Genomic DNA, 22,030 nt, shown 5'->3' with positions numbered 1-22,030 from the left:
AATAACACAAAGTGAATTTTGGTATGTGAGATATAATTGGTCTTCAAAACAGTGATAAAATATTTGCATGATTGGAGAGAAATCTTACACACAATAAATTCATAACGCGTGTTAGTGACGTCACTGCAGGCCTCCCGTTTTGCAATGAAACGTTGAAAATGGAGGGTTTTATTCAATAAAGGGGAAACAAATTGGGAAACCTAAGAAATCTAAAAGGATCATTTTCTCAAGTGCTTTATTTTTGTGAATATTTCTTCTTCTTCTTCTTCTTCTTTTTTTGTTCTGCTGACCTACTTTATTACTTAGGGGAAAGAGAGTATAGACTTGATGTCAAGTCCGACAGATAGATGCTTCTTTTCTGGGTTATTATCGAATTAACTTAGGCTGTGATACCTGGTTACACGGTAGCAAGGTATACTATGTGTGGCTATATCGTCTGGTATATACCTTCAGCAACGAAATGGCCATTCCAGGGATCGCCACCAATGAAGGGCTGTATAGCTCAATTGGCGAAGGTATATAGGACTTGCTATTCTGAGGTTGCTGGTTCGAATAGATACCTTTGTAGCTACAATGTTCTTAGGTCTTTACAAATTCATAAAAACAAGAACGGAGAGACAACTTCAATAGATGTAGGTCGCCTTAAACAACCTTCATGTAAGCCTCATAAAATCTGTTTTAATGTAATCAGATAACGTAATCTGATTGATCACCATTTCAAGACGGATTGTAATAAATTGTATCAAGTAGATGAAATTCTAAGCTTATTATGTATACGGCTCCAAAAATATAGTTAGTATGGAGACTGGAGGAGGTCTTGGCTGTTAATCAAGTAGGGTAGTGACACGATGATGTAAACGTGCGAGAAAACTTGTATATACTGTACTTCAAAATGATGTACTTCTTAAAAAGCAAATATCCCAGTATGTTGTTTTTATTTATTTTGTTTTATCCACTATTTATACTTCTGATACGACTTTGTATAGGCTAAATGGCTGATTTTTAATCCTTCTGTTTTTTTCTGGGGCCTAGTTTCTTTCTCGTGGGTTCATACACCGGTTCTTCGAACGACAAGGAGAGATAAAGATGTAAATTTACGGCGGAGAAAAGTTGTGTATGCTTCAAAACGATGTACTACTTAAAAGAAAATATCCAATTTCCCAGTATGTTTTTATTATTTATTTTGTTTTATCCACTGTTTATACTTCTGATACGACTTTGTAATGGCCAAATGGCTGAATTTTTAACCTTCTGTTTTTCTGGAGCCTTTTTTTTTCTTGTGGGTTCAGACACCAGTTTTTCGAACGACAAGGACAGATAAATATTCATATTCATAGCTCTGCGCAAAGGTCAAGTCAAAGAGAAGATTTAGGAATTTCGTTTATTGTTTCTGCAAATCAACATATAAGAAAACATCAATATAAACGCCACTCAACTTGAATCATGTCATTCGTATATATGACGTCAACATCTTGGGTGAGAAATTGGGTCTTTGTAAGACCAGGGTTCCATAACAACTCCCTGGTAAGACTGAGTGTAGTATCAGCAGGGAGTTGTTCCATAACAACTCCCTGGTATCAGTACATAACTGTAGGGAAATTCTATCTCAAATGAACTTTGACATCATATCATATACCCGTGGCGATGACGGGTATCAGCTAAACTATGGGATGTCAGCTCTCTGTTGCAAAACAAACCTGAAATCAGTGATGAAAATCTGACCACCTATAGAGTTATCTTGTTCACAAACGTGACGAAGTGTGTTAAGTAATTCTTACCCTCCTGCGTACCCCTCCCCTCTTTGTCATGATTATATCTCAGAGTGAATCAGGGACAAATTTAATTTCGGGTAACTGTTGTATTCTGTTATTATACCAAGTATACAATATAATATTACCAACAACACTTTCTTGTCATTTACAGCTCCTCTGCTGTCGATCTGGTTGCTAGGCGAGGAGTCTTCAGTCGCCGCCATTACGGTTCCGTGGAACATGTAAGTTGAAACACTTATTCACTGTTGATGATCAATATTAAATAACAAAAAAAAAACAAAGACAGGGCGAAAGATTAACAGAATTTCTCTTTCAAAGGAATATCTTTATATTATTAAGAAAATCGTTGTGTCATTTTTTGTGAATTGAGAGAGTGTTTGTGACGCGAATCAATGTAAAATGGAGCCGTAGTCTTTTAAGTAATTCTATAGACATGATTGCATATAGTCTTTTTCAGAATACAAAACCTAAAAAGCGTAAGGATAAGAGTAAATTTTAGCAGCAGTTAAGTATTAGGTGAGACCGTAATGGTTTGAGCTGTCACTTTCGTTTGGATGGGAATAGGCGATTCATATTGAGACCTCTCCTGTATAGGTCGTGGTTAGCTACAGAGTACGTTTTGTATTGTCTTGTATTGTATTGTCTTGTATTGTATTGTATTGCATTGTACTGTATTGTATTGCATTGTACTGTATTGTATTGCATTGTACTGTATTGTATTGTAATGTATTATATTGTATTGTATTTTACTGTATTGTATTGTACTGTATTGCATTGTATTGTATTGTCTTGTATTGTATTGTACTGTATTATATTGTACTGTATTGTACTCTATTGTATTGTACTGTATTGTATTGTCTTGTATTGTGTTGTATTGTACTGTATTGCATTGTATTGTATTGCATTGTACTGTACTGTATTGCATTGCATTGTATTGTATTGTACTGTATTGTACTGCACTGTACTGTAATGAAATGATCGCACATTAACATATACGGTAGGCCTAAGTGATTAATCTATGGGGATGTCTTAGGATGATTCACTTCAACTTTATTTCAGTCGTACTCGATATAGGTTTGACAAGATAAGTCATGATTGGACTCAAAAGTTGTTTGAGAGAAGATGCATGCAATCTAACCTCCAGTCTTTTCTAATTACTTACTCAATTTGCAAAGCTCTTATACATGTATATTGATACCAAGCATAACAACAATCCTTTAGAGTATGATACGTCATATAGTTTACACTTTATACAGAGTGACAAAGTAACCCTTTCAAAATGGTCAAACTCATCTCAAGAGTGTCATTAATACCCAAACTCTTGCATCGTGTAAATCTTTGTTCTTAAATTATATAGTTACCATTTTCACCCTATTTGAGCTAAATATGGAAGATTTTAATCACACAAAAAAGACTGGATTTCATTCCTTAACCCAGGTATCGCTCAATGTGGACAGTCGCCAAAAAAAGTGATGTATTTACACTTTTATATTGTTAATAGCTCATCATGCAAACTTGCATGTATCTAACTAAACCCAAACATTTTAAAATACCAACTCGATTATAATCAGAACATTTTTTTGTAATTTCTTTCAATCCCAATTATTTTTTGATTCTACATACTATTGACGAGACTACTCTTGTATTGTACACAGACATAATTGATCTGTCAAAATCTATTACGTCATAAGCTGTTTGGTATTCTCTACCCCTCATCTTTTCACTTTCTCACTTGTCAAACAATAATTGCTCGTATAGGTGATTTTTAATACCGAAACAGAAATACAGAGAAGGAAAAAACAAACAAACATAAGAGTCAAGGCAACTTCGCTCTATAGAGAAAGTAGAGGTGTTTGCTATATATGAAACGTCAAACTACGACCGTGAAGTCTCGCCTCGGTTGTGATATAGGCATATAAAGCTAAGAGCATAATATAAGGGAATTATCTCTCAGAAGTCTTGTATATAATCGGTAAAAAGCTCTGTCGTGGGCAGCAGGAAGCATTAACGTGAGCTAATCTTCATGGGCTAATAAATATATACTTATCTATTTATAATTGCAAGGTTACGTCAATAAACTTGAGTAATTCCTCCAGTATCATAAGACCAATATGCGATTTAACAATTTCTTGCTCATCGGAAGAGATTGATCAAGATTGGCGGTCATTAATTATCTATCCTACAATCGAAAGTGTCTCAGGCAACCTACGTGTTATTAGCGATGGTATATACGAGTAGTTTCATAGAAAAGGTCTTGGGATTTAGCATCACGTATATATATATGGGTCAACGCAAAATCATACTGCTGGATCAATCGATAGTAAAACTATAACTGATGTGTATGAAAGCAGTTAATATCACTATAAGGATATGATGTCAAAGGTCAATTGACAGCAAATGTTTACACAGCTGGGATTGTTCCAGTCAACTCTATGTATATAGTGGTATTGTGAACTCGGTTAATAGGTAACTTTAGACAAATGTTTAGGTTTGATATTATACTTCAAGGAAAGTAAAACTTTGAGCGCTTGTAATGTTCGTATAGCTGTTCCGGTTTTCAGCTTGAAAATATATGGTCAATCTCCGTAACGGTCCTTTTCGGCTTAATTTGTGATGACGTCAGCTACTCAGTGAAGACCTACATGTTAGCGCTTATCCATTGTCTCATAAATTCTGATAAGTCAACCAAAGCATGGTTTTTTAGCTTATTATAAACAACAAAGTAATCTTGAACATTATTTGTCGTGAACCGAAACAATCGTAAGAGTCGCTACTTACGTAACACCATGCCAGTTTTATGTTTTTCAATTGATTGTTGCGTTGCATCTGCACAACTGACTTACTTGCACGTGTGCTAGACTAGGTAGTCCAGCCACTTTATTGATGAGACTCAGATGTGTAAAGGATCATTTCTCAAACGACAAAACAGAAAAATACAACCGGCATTGAAAGCAGTGGTTTATAACGGACTGTGTCCCAAAAGTCATCGTTCTATAGCCAGGGTCACTAGTAGTTACATACAAGTAATTTACTTCTCTCGTCGCTTACCTATCTCCTCACAACCTCCTCAGCACTCTCGTTCTACCGTGTCTAAAGTGAACTGGTAACCTTTTAACACTTTGCGCCCTCTATATAACCGGGCTCCTTCTGTTATGACCTCCCTTCTCATTCTAGTAGAACGTTTCTTTTTTTTGGGGGGGGGGGTCCTAATATTCTTCGATTCAAATCGTTCGGAAATGTCGTTATCAGGACGTTTGTGGTGTTTTCAGTAGAAGCAGTACTTTGGTCGATTATCGTGAACATCCCGATAAGTATTCCTTTTGATTTTAAGGGTTTTTGGGACGTTTTTTGGGAGTTGTCCCTTTCCCGTTTTTTAAGGCCCACACGAGTAGCGGTTCCATGCACGATTTCTGCCGCTAGCTTCCCGCCCTTTCCTCCAGTTGTTTGCGGTGTTTAAATTGTTATTACTTTTACTTATGTATTCTTGCATTTCCTTCATTTAGTTTTATTAGAATGTTGGTTTGGCTGATTGGGCCTAAGAGGTTGTGGAAAGCTGCTATATAGCACTAGTCAATTGTGTAAAGAGGGGATGGATTTGCAGGTTTGCCTTTGAATCGGGCACGCTTGAATTTATGAAAACTTGAAAGTTTAAATTTATCAGTATCACTGAGGTGCATTTTCGTTTGTTCTGTATAGATTGCAATAATCATAAAAGAACCTGAAAAGAACACCCATCATAAAAGAACTGAAAAAAAAATTGATAATTTCTCGTCTTTTTGTGGTTCGTCGAGGATGTTATACAATTTGAAAATAATGTCTCCCATAATTTCATTATATGCGAGAGCATAAGTTGATTAGTCAATCGTGTGACCAAAACGGCGTGTCTGCAGGTTTCCAGGTATTCTCATCATATAAGTGTGTTATCACCGTCTACCCGCTTGAATTCATGACAACGTTACAAAACATAATCATATACGGAGACCTTTTAGTTTACTCCATTATGATGGATGTCTGTCTAGTCTGCAAGAATTATCATAGGCCTTCATCATTAGATGTGTTGACAACTCTTTGCCCATATTTTCACAGCTGTGATGAAAGTGGATCCTCCCAGTATGCCATTAGTTTATTGGAAACATTCGTGAGGTTTTATCTTTTGGAGTATATATATACATGATGATAGGTCTGTGTACTTAAGTCAATATGTCTGACGCTTTAGTGAAGATGCGTGCGTGCACCTGTATTTTGTATCAGTGGGACACATTTTCTGTACAATATGTTTACATATATATGAGCACGTGGATACCAACGTTGTGTCTGTTGACTGTTGCAGCCTATAGTGACTGTTTACATGCATGCAACATCTAGCTGGGACAATTTTTTTCTCTTTACTGTACTTTCGCGTCCTGCTTCATAGCACGGATACTGACAGTACGAACAGTTCTGATAGAAACATGATACTCATGATGCTCGTACTGTCAGTACGAGTGATTTGAACGCGGGGACTGTATGTTGCATGTATGGGAGGACATTATACAGTGGTGTTAGCATACTGTCAGTACGAGTGCTTTGAAGCGGGACGGGAGAGTACAGGCTACTGGATGTTGCATGTGTGGGAGGACATTATATAGTGATGTTAGCATACTGTCAGTACGAGTGCTTTGAAGCGGGGACTGGATGTTGCATATATGGGAAGACATTATATAGTGGTGTTAGCATACTGTCAGTACGAGTGCTTTGAAGCGGGACGGGAGAGTACAGGCTACTGGATGTTGCATGTGTGGGAGGACATTATATAGTGATGTTAGCATACTGTCAGTACGAGTGCTTTGAAGCGGGGACTGGATGTTGCATATATGGGAAGACATTATATAGTGGTGTTAGCGTACTGTCAGTACGAGTGCTTTGAAGCGGGGACTGGATGTTGCATGTATGGGAAGACATTATATAGTAGTGTTAGCATACTGTCAGTACGAGTGCTTTGAAATGTGACATCAAAGTTCAGTTAAAAGTGGTAGTAAATTAGAAAGCTGGCTTGAATGATTATTAGTTAAAACCCTACACGAAAGAATAACTATTTTGCTAGTAGTTTATATAGACGAGCCCCATAGGCTATGTACATAATGGCGTTGATGAATAGTCTTATATACTTGTTTTAAACCCACTGCGGTTGCTGACATTTTTACATTTTACAAAAGTAACATACATAATATCTCTATCAGTGTAATAATCTGTTGTGGCAAATATGTAGGCCTACGTGACATTAAAACATGTTTTATTCATGTAAGTTTCCGTGGCAAAACAGATTGCATTACAAGTTGGTAATACATTAAACATTGCGTTTGCCATGTAAGAAATAGTGTTATGGCTCCTTCTGTTGGTGCACTGCTATTACGACAAAACATGCAAGCGATCTCCAGTTTACTGGTAGGCATTATATATAGCTAGCTTTGAAATAAACTTATACATTATCTTAAAGAAATTTACCCCCTGTGAAGAAATTTATGCAACGAAAAACAAATCAGCGGTGTGCTGCGTGTGGTGATAACCGGAATGATTCCGTCCATGCATGAAAGTCCCGCTTTCCCTTCTTGAATTTGATGGATCATAAAACTTCAGTTTACAAAGTTGATGCCGTTTCTATGTTTAATTCGAGATCTTGTTTCAGTTTACCATGATATGTTAGTTGTTAATTGAGGACTATCATCTACTGAATTGCTGGTCGGGTTACTGTTAAAACTATAGTACTTGTGCATCGACAAGATACCTTTAAGATTTGATTACTAGGCCAAAGGCCGTTTGATATATACAACTACATTTTAGTATACAGCAAAAATAAGCTCAAACTTCCTAATGAGGAGGTAGAATGTATGTTAGCGTCACCCAGTTGGGTATTTTTTGTCTATACTGTAGTGTAATGTGCCGCTTCAGTGCACTCGTATTGTCAGTACGAGCAGTATGAATATCATGTTTCTATCAGATCAAGGTAAGAAACTGTTTGTACTGACAATACCAGTGGTTTGAGATCATGCTATTGGAGTACAGTTTACTAGAGAGGTATTAGCATTAGGAAATTGTCACAAATGGCTGGTTAGCGTTGATAAGTATGGAATTACGTTAAATTGTTAGTACAATTTCCTGCAATTTTCGTAGAAATGCAACAATTTGTCATAAATGATAAGCAAAGCAGTGCATCCTGATATGTTGAAATATACATGTCGTAAAGGAACGTTCCAAATAGTTTTATTCCTGGTTTTTATGGTTCATATTTCATGTTAAGCACATGAGCATATCGAAAACCCCTTTTATGTGAAAAAATGACCTTGACAAATCAAACGACCTGTTTCTCTATAATATTTTATTAAAATATTGGTATTGATTACATATACTAGAAGTATAATAGGCCTAAAACGCATGGAAATTTAACAGAACGTAAAACTCTGTTTTAAATTATCGTAAATCTATGGCAATATGGTAATACTTCCATTTACATATGCTCTCAACTATATGCCGGTGTCAGTGTTATATACAGAATCATAATTTCTTTCGTTTCATGGATACTGAGCAATACTTGGTATTAACGACCAATGTAACGGACTGTTACGTTGGAGGCCACACATGCATTTAGATCATATATAGGCATCCTAACCACCCGATCCCTCACTATACATTGTCTCCTCAGTTCAAATATGAATGTCAAATACTGGTCACCAATAATATCTTATACACCCCTTTTACTAGTCTCCGAGTCCTTATAGAAGACTATATTTGCTTTATTGGGGTATTTGAACCGTTTTTAATTTGAATCTCCTTTGTAATATCAACACGGCTAGAATCATCCCCAATAAAAGTAGCCTTATACTTTTACACTGTTTAATGTAAATGTCAATACTGTTGACTTGATATTTATAAATATTTTACAAAGTTGACATGTAGAATTGACGTGAACTTAAAAGATCAAAGAGTAATCATTTCTAAACATTTCTAGAGTAGCTGTCATATGTCAAATCTTGCATGAAAAATTCATAAAAGATTCCATCAAATGGAATCCGTATAAAGTTATGCCTCAATGTCACATAGGCTATAGGTTTTGTACTGCAGAATACAATCTACTGATATGTATGGAGGAACGGGGTCGAATTTATCATTTGGTCATTCACGTCCAGGCCGGTGCACTTCATGATCTACTAGGGGAACTCTCAAATTAAAGGTCTAAACATGGAGATATGGGGTCAAAAGTAGGGAAAAGTACCCGATTAGCACAATGTTATACCGCACACCGTCCCTTGTTTAAATAAACGATTTTTGCTTGCTTCTCCATATATGCCTAATAACTTCCTTAGTATACTTTCCTCGGATACAAACCGAATACATAATTAGCTGCGCACCTTGATTGCAATGTACCGTATACATGCGCAACGCCTGCCTTTGTTATTTCACAGGCAGTTTGAAACCCGCACAACTTATGTCTTGTCTAGTCCAAGCACCCCCCCCCCCCCACTTCCCGCTAGCAAAAGTATTGACCTATGTAAGGTCATTATATGAGTGTACATGCTATATGCTTGTTGGTATAAGACGGTATTTTTGTCTTGTATAATGCGATCTCTGTACTGTGACTGTGACACTGTAACCTGTTGGATCTTATACCAGACAGCATATGGCGTCATAATTGTTGCAATATTAATACAACCGTTTCCTCTTTCTCTGTTTACTACTTTGTAGAGAAATGCATTTAAGGAAGTGAATTGTTTTGAAAGCAGTGTTTATACGTCAAAGACTAATGATAACATTTTAATAGTAATCAAGGTCATAATATACTAGTTTAGAGTTTGAATGAATTACTGTATTGATATGTATACTATACAAGCCTGCCTTAACTGTAACTTAATGCAGAAATTTATAGGTAGGGGGAAAAGCGCTGAAGGTGGGTTTCTATACGGAATACTTTAGAAAACGTGATAACGCCACCCTTAGCCATACTGCTTGTCGTGTTCATTATACTGTTGTTATTGAGTCCTGGAAATATCTTTGACACTAAAATATTAAAGAGGGTTGTTGGACTTACTATTTTACAAGGCTATGATACGGAAGAGGATTATTTAAAGCGGACTAGTTTACTGTTAAGAACAAAATAATGTAAAAAAAATCATAGAAACATTGCATATTTTTTTTACCGAATTGAAACGTTAATCAAATCATTAATTACGGTACCTTGTTTGAATGTTTGTTAGATAGTCGAAGAAAAATAACACTAACTAACATAGCTTCCAAAGAAACCAAAATGGTGTATTTGGCTAAGATCATGTGTAGTTTGGTTTCGTGCCCAGGTTCTTTCCTGGGCGACTTTTCCTTAAAAAAAATCATGTGTAGTATTATGTTCCGCTTTCGAGGGGAATGGTGATGCACACCTGACGATAATCACACAGTCACAGTCCCGATGCAAAGGGGACTGGGGCTGAGAGCGGATCAGTCGTTCGGTAGTTTAGTTTTCGTGCCCAGGTTCTTTCCTGGGCGACTTTTCCTTAAAAACAAGTAATAGTTGACTACCAGCCATTGATTGGTTCCCACGAGCTAGGTTCAATTCCTAGATGCGGTTAATTGCTTTCCAATCGTGCACATCACAAGATCTGGTCGATGGTTGGATTGGTGGCACGTAATCCCCCGCTCCTTTGAATATGTTACCACGTGACCCATAGATCTGAATAAGTTCCGAGGCCTCTCTCTTCCTGACCAGATTTCCAATAGTGGCGTGACAGAAAACACATTTTGTCACACACCAGGAAGAAGATCTCAATGAACCTTAGTCTATGAAGTTTACTCGTAGACTTTAGCGTTGCTTGCGAAATTACAGTGACGTCATCAACATTATTTCGTCGCGTTTTATCACGAAGTTGGTTTTCTTTTCTGAGCTACAGCTTATAGTCTTTGGTTCCTATTTTAGAGGACACGAGAACGTCCTTTTATCGTAACAATATATCAAAATATGAATGAATATTCTTAATTTCTTTATGAAAAGCGAATAGACTATAATATTCGGTTGTGAGTATGCTCATTCTGTGTTGCATGTTATTCATCCACAAATATCATTGAATTTTTTGTTGTTGATTATTCAAAGTATCCAATTGTTGAACTATATAGCCGATATTCACTCAACATTTGGATGTTTGGATCAAAATGGAAGCCATACTGCAAGGTATGATTTCCTCAGTCAAACCAGGGAGTTGTTATGGAAAACCTCCCTGGTCAAACTATTGCTGCAAGAATCATTTCAGTTGGTCGGGCAAACACCTTTTTCGAAGTAAACTGTCAGCAATAACATTCACCACAACTACTACACAATACAACCTTCTAGACAGGGTGGCTATACGAGTCACGTAAACTGTACACTTCTGGTTGTTGTCCGTGCAGTATTAGAACACTCACAGGAAATTCTAGTAGGTATACTGACCTATGACGTCATACGGTGAATTGGCCATGAAGTACCACCTATATTATGTTACGGAAAAAATATGAGTAATGCCAAAAGTATCAAGAATGTGGATCTGAATGATATGTTAGTGTACTACAAATATTTAAATAACAAAAAAAAACAAGGAAGTGTTTTACAAATAAACTGATCGGTAGCGATGAAGTTTAATGCGTTGTTTAGATTTTAAAATAAAATAAAACTGTTAACAAACTGCTTATCCATTAGAGAGCTTGTGTAAGAGAATGTGTAACAGTAAGTTGGCCTGACGTTTCTATCCTAGCAGGATCTTCTTCAAAGGCTAAATGACAAGTAAACAGAAACTTTCTTTCTTCTCTCCATCCCTTGTCTACTAATCCCCTTTTATCTATCTCTTTGTGTTCACCATGCTCATTAACCTGTCTGTATTCTGTGCGTGTCTCTGTTACTGTTACTTGTCGTTTAGCCTTTGAAGAAGATCCTGCTAGGATAGAAACGTCAGGCCAGCTTACTTTTACACATTGTTTAGATTTTATACGTAGAAAAGAGTAAAGCTGCTGTTCCATCAAAACACCCGAAACACACAGAGAACTCAGTAATTCTACTGTAAAGCTTAACGTTTTGTACCAAAGTAAACAACTGGATCGTGCTATAAATCGATGGCATGTGCTATAAGGATTACAGTAAGAACTGATGGTATGTGTATAATCCCAACAAATCCAGTTGTTGGGATTTGTTGGGATTACACATATCCTCAGTTCTTACTGTAAACCTAATAGCACATGCTACCGGCATAGAAAATTTATCAGCACAATCCAGTATTTATTGTGATACAAACCTTTAAGATTAACAATAGTTAATGTAATGTCTGTGTGAATCGGCTGGAAAGCTGGTGAATCCAGGCCCGGACTCGTGTTTTTTCAGTTTTTGCTTAACAAACAACAAGCTTCGTGCATACAATGTTGTCTCTCTGAATATAACTATACTGTCTCCATGCAATGACCATTTTAAGTAAACATATTCCAAATGACGAGCGCTTAAGCAGATTTAACAGAAAATTTGAATATATTTTACTGAAATATATTTATATTTTATTACTTATTTAAAATTATATCTTTTTACTAACATATATTGAACTATTCAATTTAACTCAATCAGATCAATAAGATTTGAAATAAATGGTCTATTGAAGACCGTGCGAAAACATATTGATGATATGCACAAGCAATGTTGTTGTTTCTATGGTAGAACAAACAATTTGATTAATAGTCTTGTCATTAAGATTCGAAAAAAGTGACGTTACGACTAATAAATAGACAGTGAACTTGTTGGAAGTACTTTGATACGATCTTGTACTATTAGTGTTCCCTGAAGATATCGATAATATCTCTTTTTCAAACCTTGGATCAATGCTGTTGTACTTTCTTGTAAACTCTTTCTTCAGAATGTAGTTTATTGCTCAACATATCATAGGGCAATATACTAAAATAGATTGCAACATATAATGGAATGTAAAATGGCCCTAAACCTGTGTAAACTGCTTCGTTTTTCTTCGGACTTGACCATCATAATATACTGTCACAAAACATTGGAAAATTTGTTAGCACGAGTTAATGTAATCCTAGTCCATTTCCTATTTCATGATATAGCAATTTGTTACAGTGTTTATTGTTGCCAATTAATTCTTTGCAATTCATTTGCCTGTCCAATCCGATATATTTCAGTATATAAATCAATTCTTCTAAGTTGTATCTACGTTGCAGAGCTATGCTGTTAAAGCATTTTGTGACATATTTTATTGCAGTTTGTTAATTCTTTCATATTTGGTGGGGTGGGGGAGGGGGTATAGGGTGTGGTGGGGTATAGGGTGTGGTGGGGTATAGGGTGTGGTTTAACATGCTTTTGATATAGGTCATACAGATGCTCTGTCAATAGTATATTTCATTTTCTCATTGTAAGTCATTTTGAAAGCAGCGGTGTGTGGATATATTTGTGACACTGTCCGGCATACCACAAAATGAGTACAAAGAATGTTGTTATAGTCAATCTCATTATAGTTTCCCAGCAAAGAATTACAATAGAGGAGTAATTAAGTTCATTAGCAGATGATTTGGTCATTACGATGATTAGACTAGGGTTGGGAAGATGTTGGGCAATAAATGCGTGGTTATTGCAGTATATGGAGGCAATCAGTCTGGCGGGAAGAACAGATAGGTTGTGTATATTTTCTACTATTGAAGCAAAGCCATGTTATAATGTGTTTACCCATTCGAAATGGTTCAATAAGCACCATATATCATTATGAGGTGCCTTTTAGAGTTGATCGGTTACAGTTAATAAATGAAACGCTACCTTGCATTTGATTTACGATATTTAATTGGTATTCAAAGTTCCTTGAAGTTCTCTTTGAAAGGTTAGGGTTCGTTTTTTAATGAAAATAGGGAAACGTGTGTACCAAGTGAGTGATGATAAACCGGGTATAAACCAGTCTCACGGAAAGTCACTTACCAAGATAGCATCTATACAAGGCCCTGATTAATATAAACTCAAGTCAGTCACCCAAAAACTACTTTAAACGCCTACAGAAAGTTTTGCTTTCATTATTCCTTAAATGTTTATACTTTATTTGATAATTTTTGTTTGCTACATAATCGTGAAATATTAACTGATGAATCGACAGCTGTGTGAAATTTAACAATTTCATGCAGATAGTGGGGAAATACCAGATATTTTAATCTCCATTTATGGGATTTAGAACTTTTTAATTATTGCTCAATCATTTATATATATATCCCTGTCATGCTCTCTTTGAATTACATTCCGCTTAGTACATGAAACCTAAAATCAGATGTAAGAGTTATCGAAGCTATATATGCTCATGAAATATGCCCCCCTATCCACCTCTCTTCTCTTATAACTGTCTTTAATACATTGTAACAACCTATGCACAAACCTATAAATGGACTGGATATGCTATTGAGGTGAACAGTGTATCTAGATAGCATTCCAGTAAGCTTTCCTTTTCACTACTGTACATACTGTGACAGTGAGGCTGTGGTTAACAAATCCCGATGATCCAGTTTCGGCAAAGAACACCTTCAGTTCTCTTCTCATATTCTTAGTAACTTAACAATTGCACTGGAGTGACATGCAATATCAGTTTAGAATGTTCCAAACAGTTCAGGAATACATTGGGGTATGTCCTGTAGGTCAGTTTGGGAGGAATCGTTTTATAGACTCGTATTTGACAAGTTTGAAGTTTACACAATTATTTTCACGTCAAATGATCCTTTCACCTGTATAACTTAAGCTCCCTTTAACAGTTAATAATTCATGTATTGTTATATATGTATCCGTGCAACGTCAGATTAAGATCAAAGAAAACCTTAAAATCAATACAAACAAACGATACAAACAGACATATATGAAGAAACATTCAAGACAAAATTAAAAACCTTCCTCGATGTTCAAATTACAGTTATCAAAAGCTACACAGCTTTATTCTTTTAAAGAAAAAAACAGGAAGAAATTTCACTCGATATGGCATTGAATGAACTCGGTAGATAAAAACAATCATAACAGCCATATTTTAAGTATAATGTTACATTCTGAATGATGAAATTAGTTGATTTACTTCACTCATCTCTTACTTGTCTCCAATCTACCTATATGCACTTTCCACTTTCAAATAACCTATAATCGATGGTAACATTCTTACACTTCGCCCTCAACCCTACTCATAAATATGCATTAGGTATAAAAAATGACGTCATCAAATTCTACTTTACGTTTTTTAATCTTTCTTTACCTTAGCTGGGTGCCAGAGAACAACAAGATGGTTTCAAATCAGGCCGGTTTCGAGTTGAAGATGGGGATCGCGACGAGGTAGGTTTCACAACTTTTCTTAATATAAGAAAAGTGTAACCCTCCGAACCCCCCCCCCCCCCAGCAAAATGAAAATAAATTATTTTAATTTAATTACAGCCATTGCTTGTTTTTGTTTTGTTTATTATTTGGGACTAACGACTCGATCATATCAAACCTTAACAATGCCGATGTGATCAGCGTTTACGCACTGTTTTTAAACTCCACGTAAAATCAATTTCCATGCATACTACTATATTTACTATACTCTGACGCGAACAACTATACAGTATGAGAAATTCAACAACAGATTTCGGGTGAACAAGATAAGTATCTACGATCTTAAAGTTTATGTGTTGACATAAATAAACTTAAAAAATAGGCAAGGATGACTTCATAAATTTAGCTCTCTTATACACCTTTTTACGAGAATCGACGATGAATTACTAGGAAATTATTATTGTTCAGTCACGTTTTGTGCTGTATACAGCCGTATATCCTTGGAAAACATATGGTATTTGTCTGTAATGCATTTACAATTTCAGACACGGAAGTATATGAAAAATGATGGATAGATTCAATCTATTGTCGCCAAGGACATTATGTAGCTTAGTAGTACAATGGCCTACAGTACGGAATGCCCTACTTCGATATATACAAAATGTTATATGGAAATAACAGTACAGATCTCATGTATGATACTTTTCCCCGATAGGCTGATGGTTTTGATTATTTAGTCAATTGTTATGATAATAAGTCTGTGACTATTTCCATATAATATGATACAGTTGGTAATGAATTTGTTAAAGTATGAATGTAAATCGATTCTAATGATGACTTATAACCAACATTCATATTTCAGCCCTTGCCCGTGCGCAAAGTGAAATAGATAGTGTACAAGTTAATAAACACCCACCCATATCAGGGTTACAGTTTTAGAGAAATCTCTGAATCTAACTTCAAGATATTAATCTTTTAAAGTAACGTACTTGACTACACATATACATATTTTATAAAATTATTCTCACCAAACACATATACTTTACGGTGGAGAGGATAACGACACCCACACACGCTGTGGGAGTGCTGCTCGGGTTTAGCGTCCAGCTAGTGCGTCGGTGATTTGCACAACTGATAGTCTGCATGCGTGAACAGATACCGCATGTATAATGATTATAATAGGAACTGCACATTATCTTGATTGTGTTTAATAGATAACTGTGAAAGGTTATAGTATGCTGCGTATTTTTTATGTTTTACTTATTCAGTGAATAATTTAATGCTCTGTTCGACTGATACCAGTAATGACGATAACCAGTGACGTCACAGTGCATGGCTAAAATGTGTCTCTCTGTGAACTCAACTTATAAAAGGGCTTTTCATATATAAGATAAAAGAATCATTTTGTGCAGCGGTTCAAAGTTCGATCAATTTTTAGCTCATACCAGCATGCTGGTGTGAGCTATTGTTACAGTGCGGCGTCTATCACTCTATCACTCTATCATTCTATCACTCTATCACTCTATCCGTCAACAATTGGTAAAACCGCTCCCACTCGCACAGTGTTTGATGGAATTTCATGAAACTTGGACACAAGGACCATTGGGTATAGGGCCATCAGAGATGGTCCAAAATTTGGGGTCAAAGGTCACCTGTGGGCCGTAATGGGCCATTTTGTGGAAATACGCAAAATGCTTCTTCTCCTACAGATTCCATGGTACAATGTTGAGGGTTTGTCACGATAGTCCTATGGTAGTTTTACCTTCAGGGTGTTCATGAATTTGAGATCAAAGATCAACTAGGGGTCTTTTGTGGCCCGGGCCGCGGCCCTATATTTTCAAATTGCTCCTGTTCGTACAGTGTATGGCCAATTATAATGAAACTTGGTCACAATGTTCCTCGGGATGAGAGTTACGAGGGGTGTTCGGAAAATTGAGGTCAAATGTCATTTAGGGGGTCATCGGGGGTCATTCTTTGTAATATTTTCAAATATCTCAATCTCCTCAAGATTTGATGGATCATATTCAAAGTTGAACTGATGATTGTTGGATTGTGTATGAATAAGGTGATGCCTAAAAATTTTTGGTCAAAAGTTAATTAATTACAATTAATCCCCATTGCTTAAAAAAATCTGAGCCTTCACTTTTTGCCAAAGCTCCTTTAATTTGTCTCCCAGTTTCTGCAGTGTTTGTTTACATTTGTGGTTAAGCTCTGCAGAGGCTGTTAGTGGAATTCAAGCAGGACTGGGAGTTGTTATTAACTGTTGAACTGTAAGCATGAGAGCCCTATAGCCAATCAGCACTTGCCGATTCTTAGAAGTCTTTGAGCCCGAGGTATGTAGGCAGCTTGTGAAGTTATGTCTTGTAGGGAGTGCTTGTTATGTCTGCTAAGGTAGAGGGGGGGGAAGTTTAATAGGGTAGGTCAGTGGTATTGTTTGAAAGAGTGGGTAAAATAGGATTTAAAGGGGAAAATAGGAATTATAGCCAGTGGTGTGGCCAGGATTCTGCTAACGGAGGGGGGGGGGGGGTATCCCCCACGGGCCCAAAATTGGTTTTGTGGGCCCTACATTTTTCAGCTCAAAAAGGTATGAGCTTCTGCATCATTGGTGCTCTAGTTCGATGCTATAGGATACTTGTATATCACATAACAAATATATAGGTCATTCTGTCTTGTTTCTATTACAATTTATCATTGCAACTAGTGAGGTCAAAGTTCACAATTCTGCATTGGTTGCTCGTAAATGTGTTTCATACTGCATACTTTTTAAGGTATAAGGTGTCCGGTTGTCGGTTGAAATGTGCGACTTACATATACCTTAAATCTCATGACTATACAAAATGTTTAGATTCGAACAATTTCATTAATTGCTGATTCATTCAAATTTGATTTATGAAACACAATACTAGCAATCATAGTTTGATAAATAGCAATCATATCTTGATGAATAGTATAAGGCATACTTGGAATAATTGCAGACCAACCTGATAATAACAAGCTAACAAAATTCTTCTGTTGATGATAATTATACTGCAAGTTTTGCAATCATTTTTAAAAGTTAATGATTTTTCATATACTAGTTACTGCAGTTGTAGGTTCATTGTACTCAGTCTCTCTTTTTAAACTTCACAAAAAATATCTTGGGACCTCGAGATGAAATATTTTAATGGCTGTGCGTCAGCAATATTTATCGTTATATACTCTTAAGGTGACTCCAGGCTATATTCACAGATGGTTCAATCTGTTTGTGCAGTTTATATATAGTATATATCTATGTATGTGTTTTAGTGACTTTGTTTACATGAAAGAGCAACGCACCTATATTTCTGTATATCAAATAAAACACACAGAAATAAAAAAAGGCACTATTTCACTCATATCTAAAATTGGTTTTATAGGAAGTGAGATAAGCTGTAACCGTTCTGGATGGATGGATCTAAATTTGTTCGTGTTTAGATGAGTTTAACTTACATTTCGAAAATATATGTCGTCGAGCGTAATTTTGAAAATATCAACATTTGTGGTGGACATACATAGAGAAACATGAATGGTAAATATGATTGCAATTTCACAGATTTATCAAGGGCTCTATTTATGAAGAACAGGGAGTTACCGCCTCTGTTGATCAGTTCATAAGCAAACGTATATTTTGACCCATAGGCCTTTACTCAGTCCTACAAAGCCGACTTTTCTTACCGTACAAGAAATTGTTTCTGTTTGTTAGTATCATCACAAACATGAAGACTATATAGGTTTTTGTGTACAGCGTAACCACTGCAGTATACGCACTTTGTTTAATTGGTTAGTTATTCATCGCCATCTGTAGTCAGCATTGTCAGCATTCGATACTAAATTTCCATAACAATATAATCGGTCATTATCCTAATTAGTAATGTAAACATCATAGCTTGTTTTTATACATATTTTAATGGGCTGTTCAAAATGTTTCATACGGTAATAAAAGTATACGAGCGATAAAATGCAGTGAGGATCGAATATAATTCTTTAAATATTTACCCACAGTTCTTTATTTGTGAATATAATCTGTAAGAGGTTATTAGTTGATCATTTTTTGAATAAACAATACTCTGGAGAATTGTTAAAAAGAAAAATGTCTGGAGAACGGTTTCGTTATCCAGGTTTGACTTGGTTAGGTTAACAGGTAATAAAAGGTTATGTTAGGTTACATTCCGTTATATAGGTTAAGTCAGGTTATTTCATAGCTTTGTCTCGAGGTTCGATTAGGTAATATGATGTTATTGTATAGGTTATACAGGTAATGTCAGGATAGTTAAGCTTTGAGTTCAATCAAAAAAAATCTCGTACGCGACAAGGGGAGGGGGTGGGGGTTCAGAGGTACCATGCTACCACCTCCATCGTCAGTCAACAGGAGAAAACGTTCAGTCGATGCAGGATATCTTTCATTCTGTTAAGGAAAGATAATACCACTCTTCCGGAAACAGAATGCCGTTCCATAAATGTTCATGTCCCTCGCTAAATCGGTAAAGGTGAGGGGAGGGGGGGGGTGTAATGTTTGTTCTCCATCTATGAAATCCTGCAGTGCGAGTCAATGCATGGCTCTGACTTGATTAGGATAGGTAATATTAGGTAATGTAAGGTTATCATTATCTAGGTTCGGTCAAATTAGGTTATATATGTATAGCCTAAGGTGAAGAGAACATTACCATACATAGAAATACAAACGCATGCAATTTGAGCTGAAATGTGCAGACGATACCCCTCATCAAACACTGTGGTACACATCGTAAGTTTTCCTCCCGAGCAGTGTTTTCTCAATGCCTGCAATGTACGTCTAATTGGCAAAATTCGAAATATTTTACAAAACTGTTGAAGTGTAGTATACGACGAGCTTTTTTTACTGACAAGTGAGTATAGATTGCCAACTGAACAGATTCATGAAGAGGCTATATAAGTGGCATCTAAGTAGTTTTATTAACCAACCGTGTCCTACATTTCTTAACTAACGTGTATGGTACTAGAAGAAAGTAATCTACTTTACATTCTTAGCGCTAATATCAACAGGGAAAACCCGTCTGGTTTCATTTGCACTTAAAATGAAACTGCGTCGCCTCCGGTGTTATGTCAGTCAGAGAAACCGTCCAACCATGTGACATTACAAAGTATTCATTTAGCATCTTATATCTTCTCTTGAACGTCTTCTTTATCGTTTGAGCGTTCCCCGAGTAATTTAATTTAAGAGACAGGTATAACGTTGTCTCATCTGATATAGTAACATATTCACATATCATTAATGTTACACTTTTTACAACGTCTTTCCCGCCTAAAAAGTTGTGTTAATTTTGATTAAAGTTGCCTTGGTTTTCATCTCTGTCTCTCTATCTTAAAACGGAGAGATTCGAGTCATTAACACTTGTTGTACTCCCAATCAGCTAGTTTATTAGCGGTTTAATTTAATACATATACTATTGAGTGTTCCCGTAAGCAAGCAAACTTGACAAGGCGCGGTTCGAATACACCCTATACAGTAATTAGGGCAACAACCGTTGAAAGCAGTCTATTTCGGGAAATAGTCACGTGATTTCAGGGAAAAGGGAGATGGGAGGAAGAGGAAATGACACCGTTATCCCGCCGGTCTTATATTTTTCTCTCAATAAAAAGGGATAAACTGCGCAAATATATTGCCAATCAAAACAAATTTCTCAAATAGGAGCGTAACTTAGCTTCTGCTGCTCTTGCTAACGTTCGTGGTCGTCTTGTACTTTGACATGTGATATCTTTGGAAACAAAATGGCGGAGCTTTGAGTGACGGTTTCTTTTTTAGTTCCGTCTTCTAATAGTAATATTTTTAAGTATATTTGTTTATGCCAATTTATGATTATTTATTCTCTACAGCTGCAGTTTTGCGTTGCATATTATTATATTTATGGTGTATACCATTTTTAACGGTCAAAGGAAAGATAAATTGTCTCCAAATAGAAAATGTTACTAAAGTACAACAAAATGGACATAATATAAGACATAATATTTTGACCCAAGAAGTTCAAAGGTTTGCAAATAAAATTAAGATACATAACCTCAAGTTTGTGGGACACAAAATTATCTGCACACTGTAGTTAGCAGGTAATAACTCACTAGCATGGAACAGCCTACACATTGGTTGTAAGCACATTAATCTTTCTGTTAGCATCAGAGATATTAAATTATACAGTTAAATATTACATCACTTTGTCACAACAGGGTAACAGCCATAGCCATAGACACGCCCTCCCTCCCCCCCCCCCCCAAAAAAAAGTCTTCCAAATTGATTATCTTTAAACACACATCCTGAAATATGAAAGATTGTACTGCACAAAATTGCATTTAATCGCCTTACTCAGACAAAAGTTTCTCAAGGGGAGGGTCGATCCCCTTAGACCTTTCTTTAGGACAGACAAAAGTTGTGACCCCCCCCACCCCCCCATCCTCCCCTTCAAAAGAACTAACTATGGTCACGAGCCTATGGATGGTACAAAGTTAGAGCACCCGACGTAACATTCAGCTTTAATATTTTTTATAACTTTAATATTTCATGTCTGACTCCGCGTGAGACAAATCTTCCAGTTAAATTACTTTGCCGGTTCTTTTTCTTGTATTAACTGTACAAGAGACAATTTCATACCACAAAATCAAATACTTTTCATACTTTTTCTTTTCGCAAAACCCATAAATGATATAGTGACGCAGATGCTGTCACTTAAAAAGGATGTCTTAAAGGGAATGCCAATTGAAGCAAAATGAAGATTCATCTGTTAGTAGCAGAAAGTCAGGAAAGACTGCATAGCTCACTTATGTCGTTACCATGGAAACTTGTGGATACAAGTCAATTGTCACAGACTTATTAATATAATACAAAGAAGACATTCCAAAGTTTTTACCCTCAGTTTATACGCATATTATATTTTTGTCTTTTCATGTTCCCTTTAAAGATTTCAGT

At 36.2% G+C, this 22,030-nt stretch overlaps 1 protein-coding gene across 7 annotated transcripts in view; it reads left to right on the top strand.

Moving 5' to 3' along the window:
* LOC139964132 (GTPase-activating Rap/Ran-GAP domain-like protein 3) overlaps positions 1–22,030 on the top strand; it is a 190,438-nt gene that overhangs the window by 133,957 nt on the left and 34,451 nt on the right. For all 7 annotated transcript variants that reach the window (XM_071965492.1, XM_071965493.1, XM_071965497.1 and 4 more), the window contains 2 exons: positions 1,924–1,993; positions 15,028–15,099. In XM_071965492.1, coding sequence (XP_071821593.1) covers positions 1,924–1,993; positions 15,028–15,099 — 142 coding nt within the window. The remainder of the gene's footprint in view (positions 1–1,923; positions 1,994–15,027; positions 15,100–22,030) is intronic.

This window comes from Apostichopus japonicus, chromosome 22, assembly GCF_037975245.1.
Source record: "Apostichopus japonicus isolate 1M-3 chromosome 22, ASM3797524v1, whole genome shotgun sequence".
In the NCBI taxonomy this organism is placed as follows: Eukaryota; Metazoa; Echinodermata; class Holothuroidea; order Aspidochirotida; family Stichopodidae; genus Apostichopus; species Apostichopus japonicus.
The sequence above is the reverse complement of the archived record's forward strand: the minus strand, read 5'-3'. Positions and strand labels throughout refer to the sequence as shown.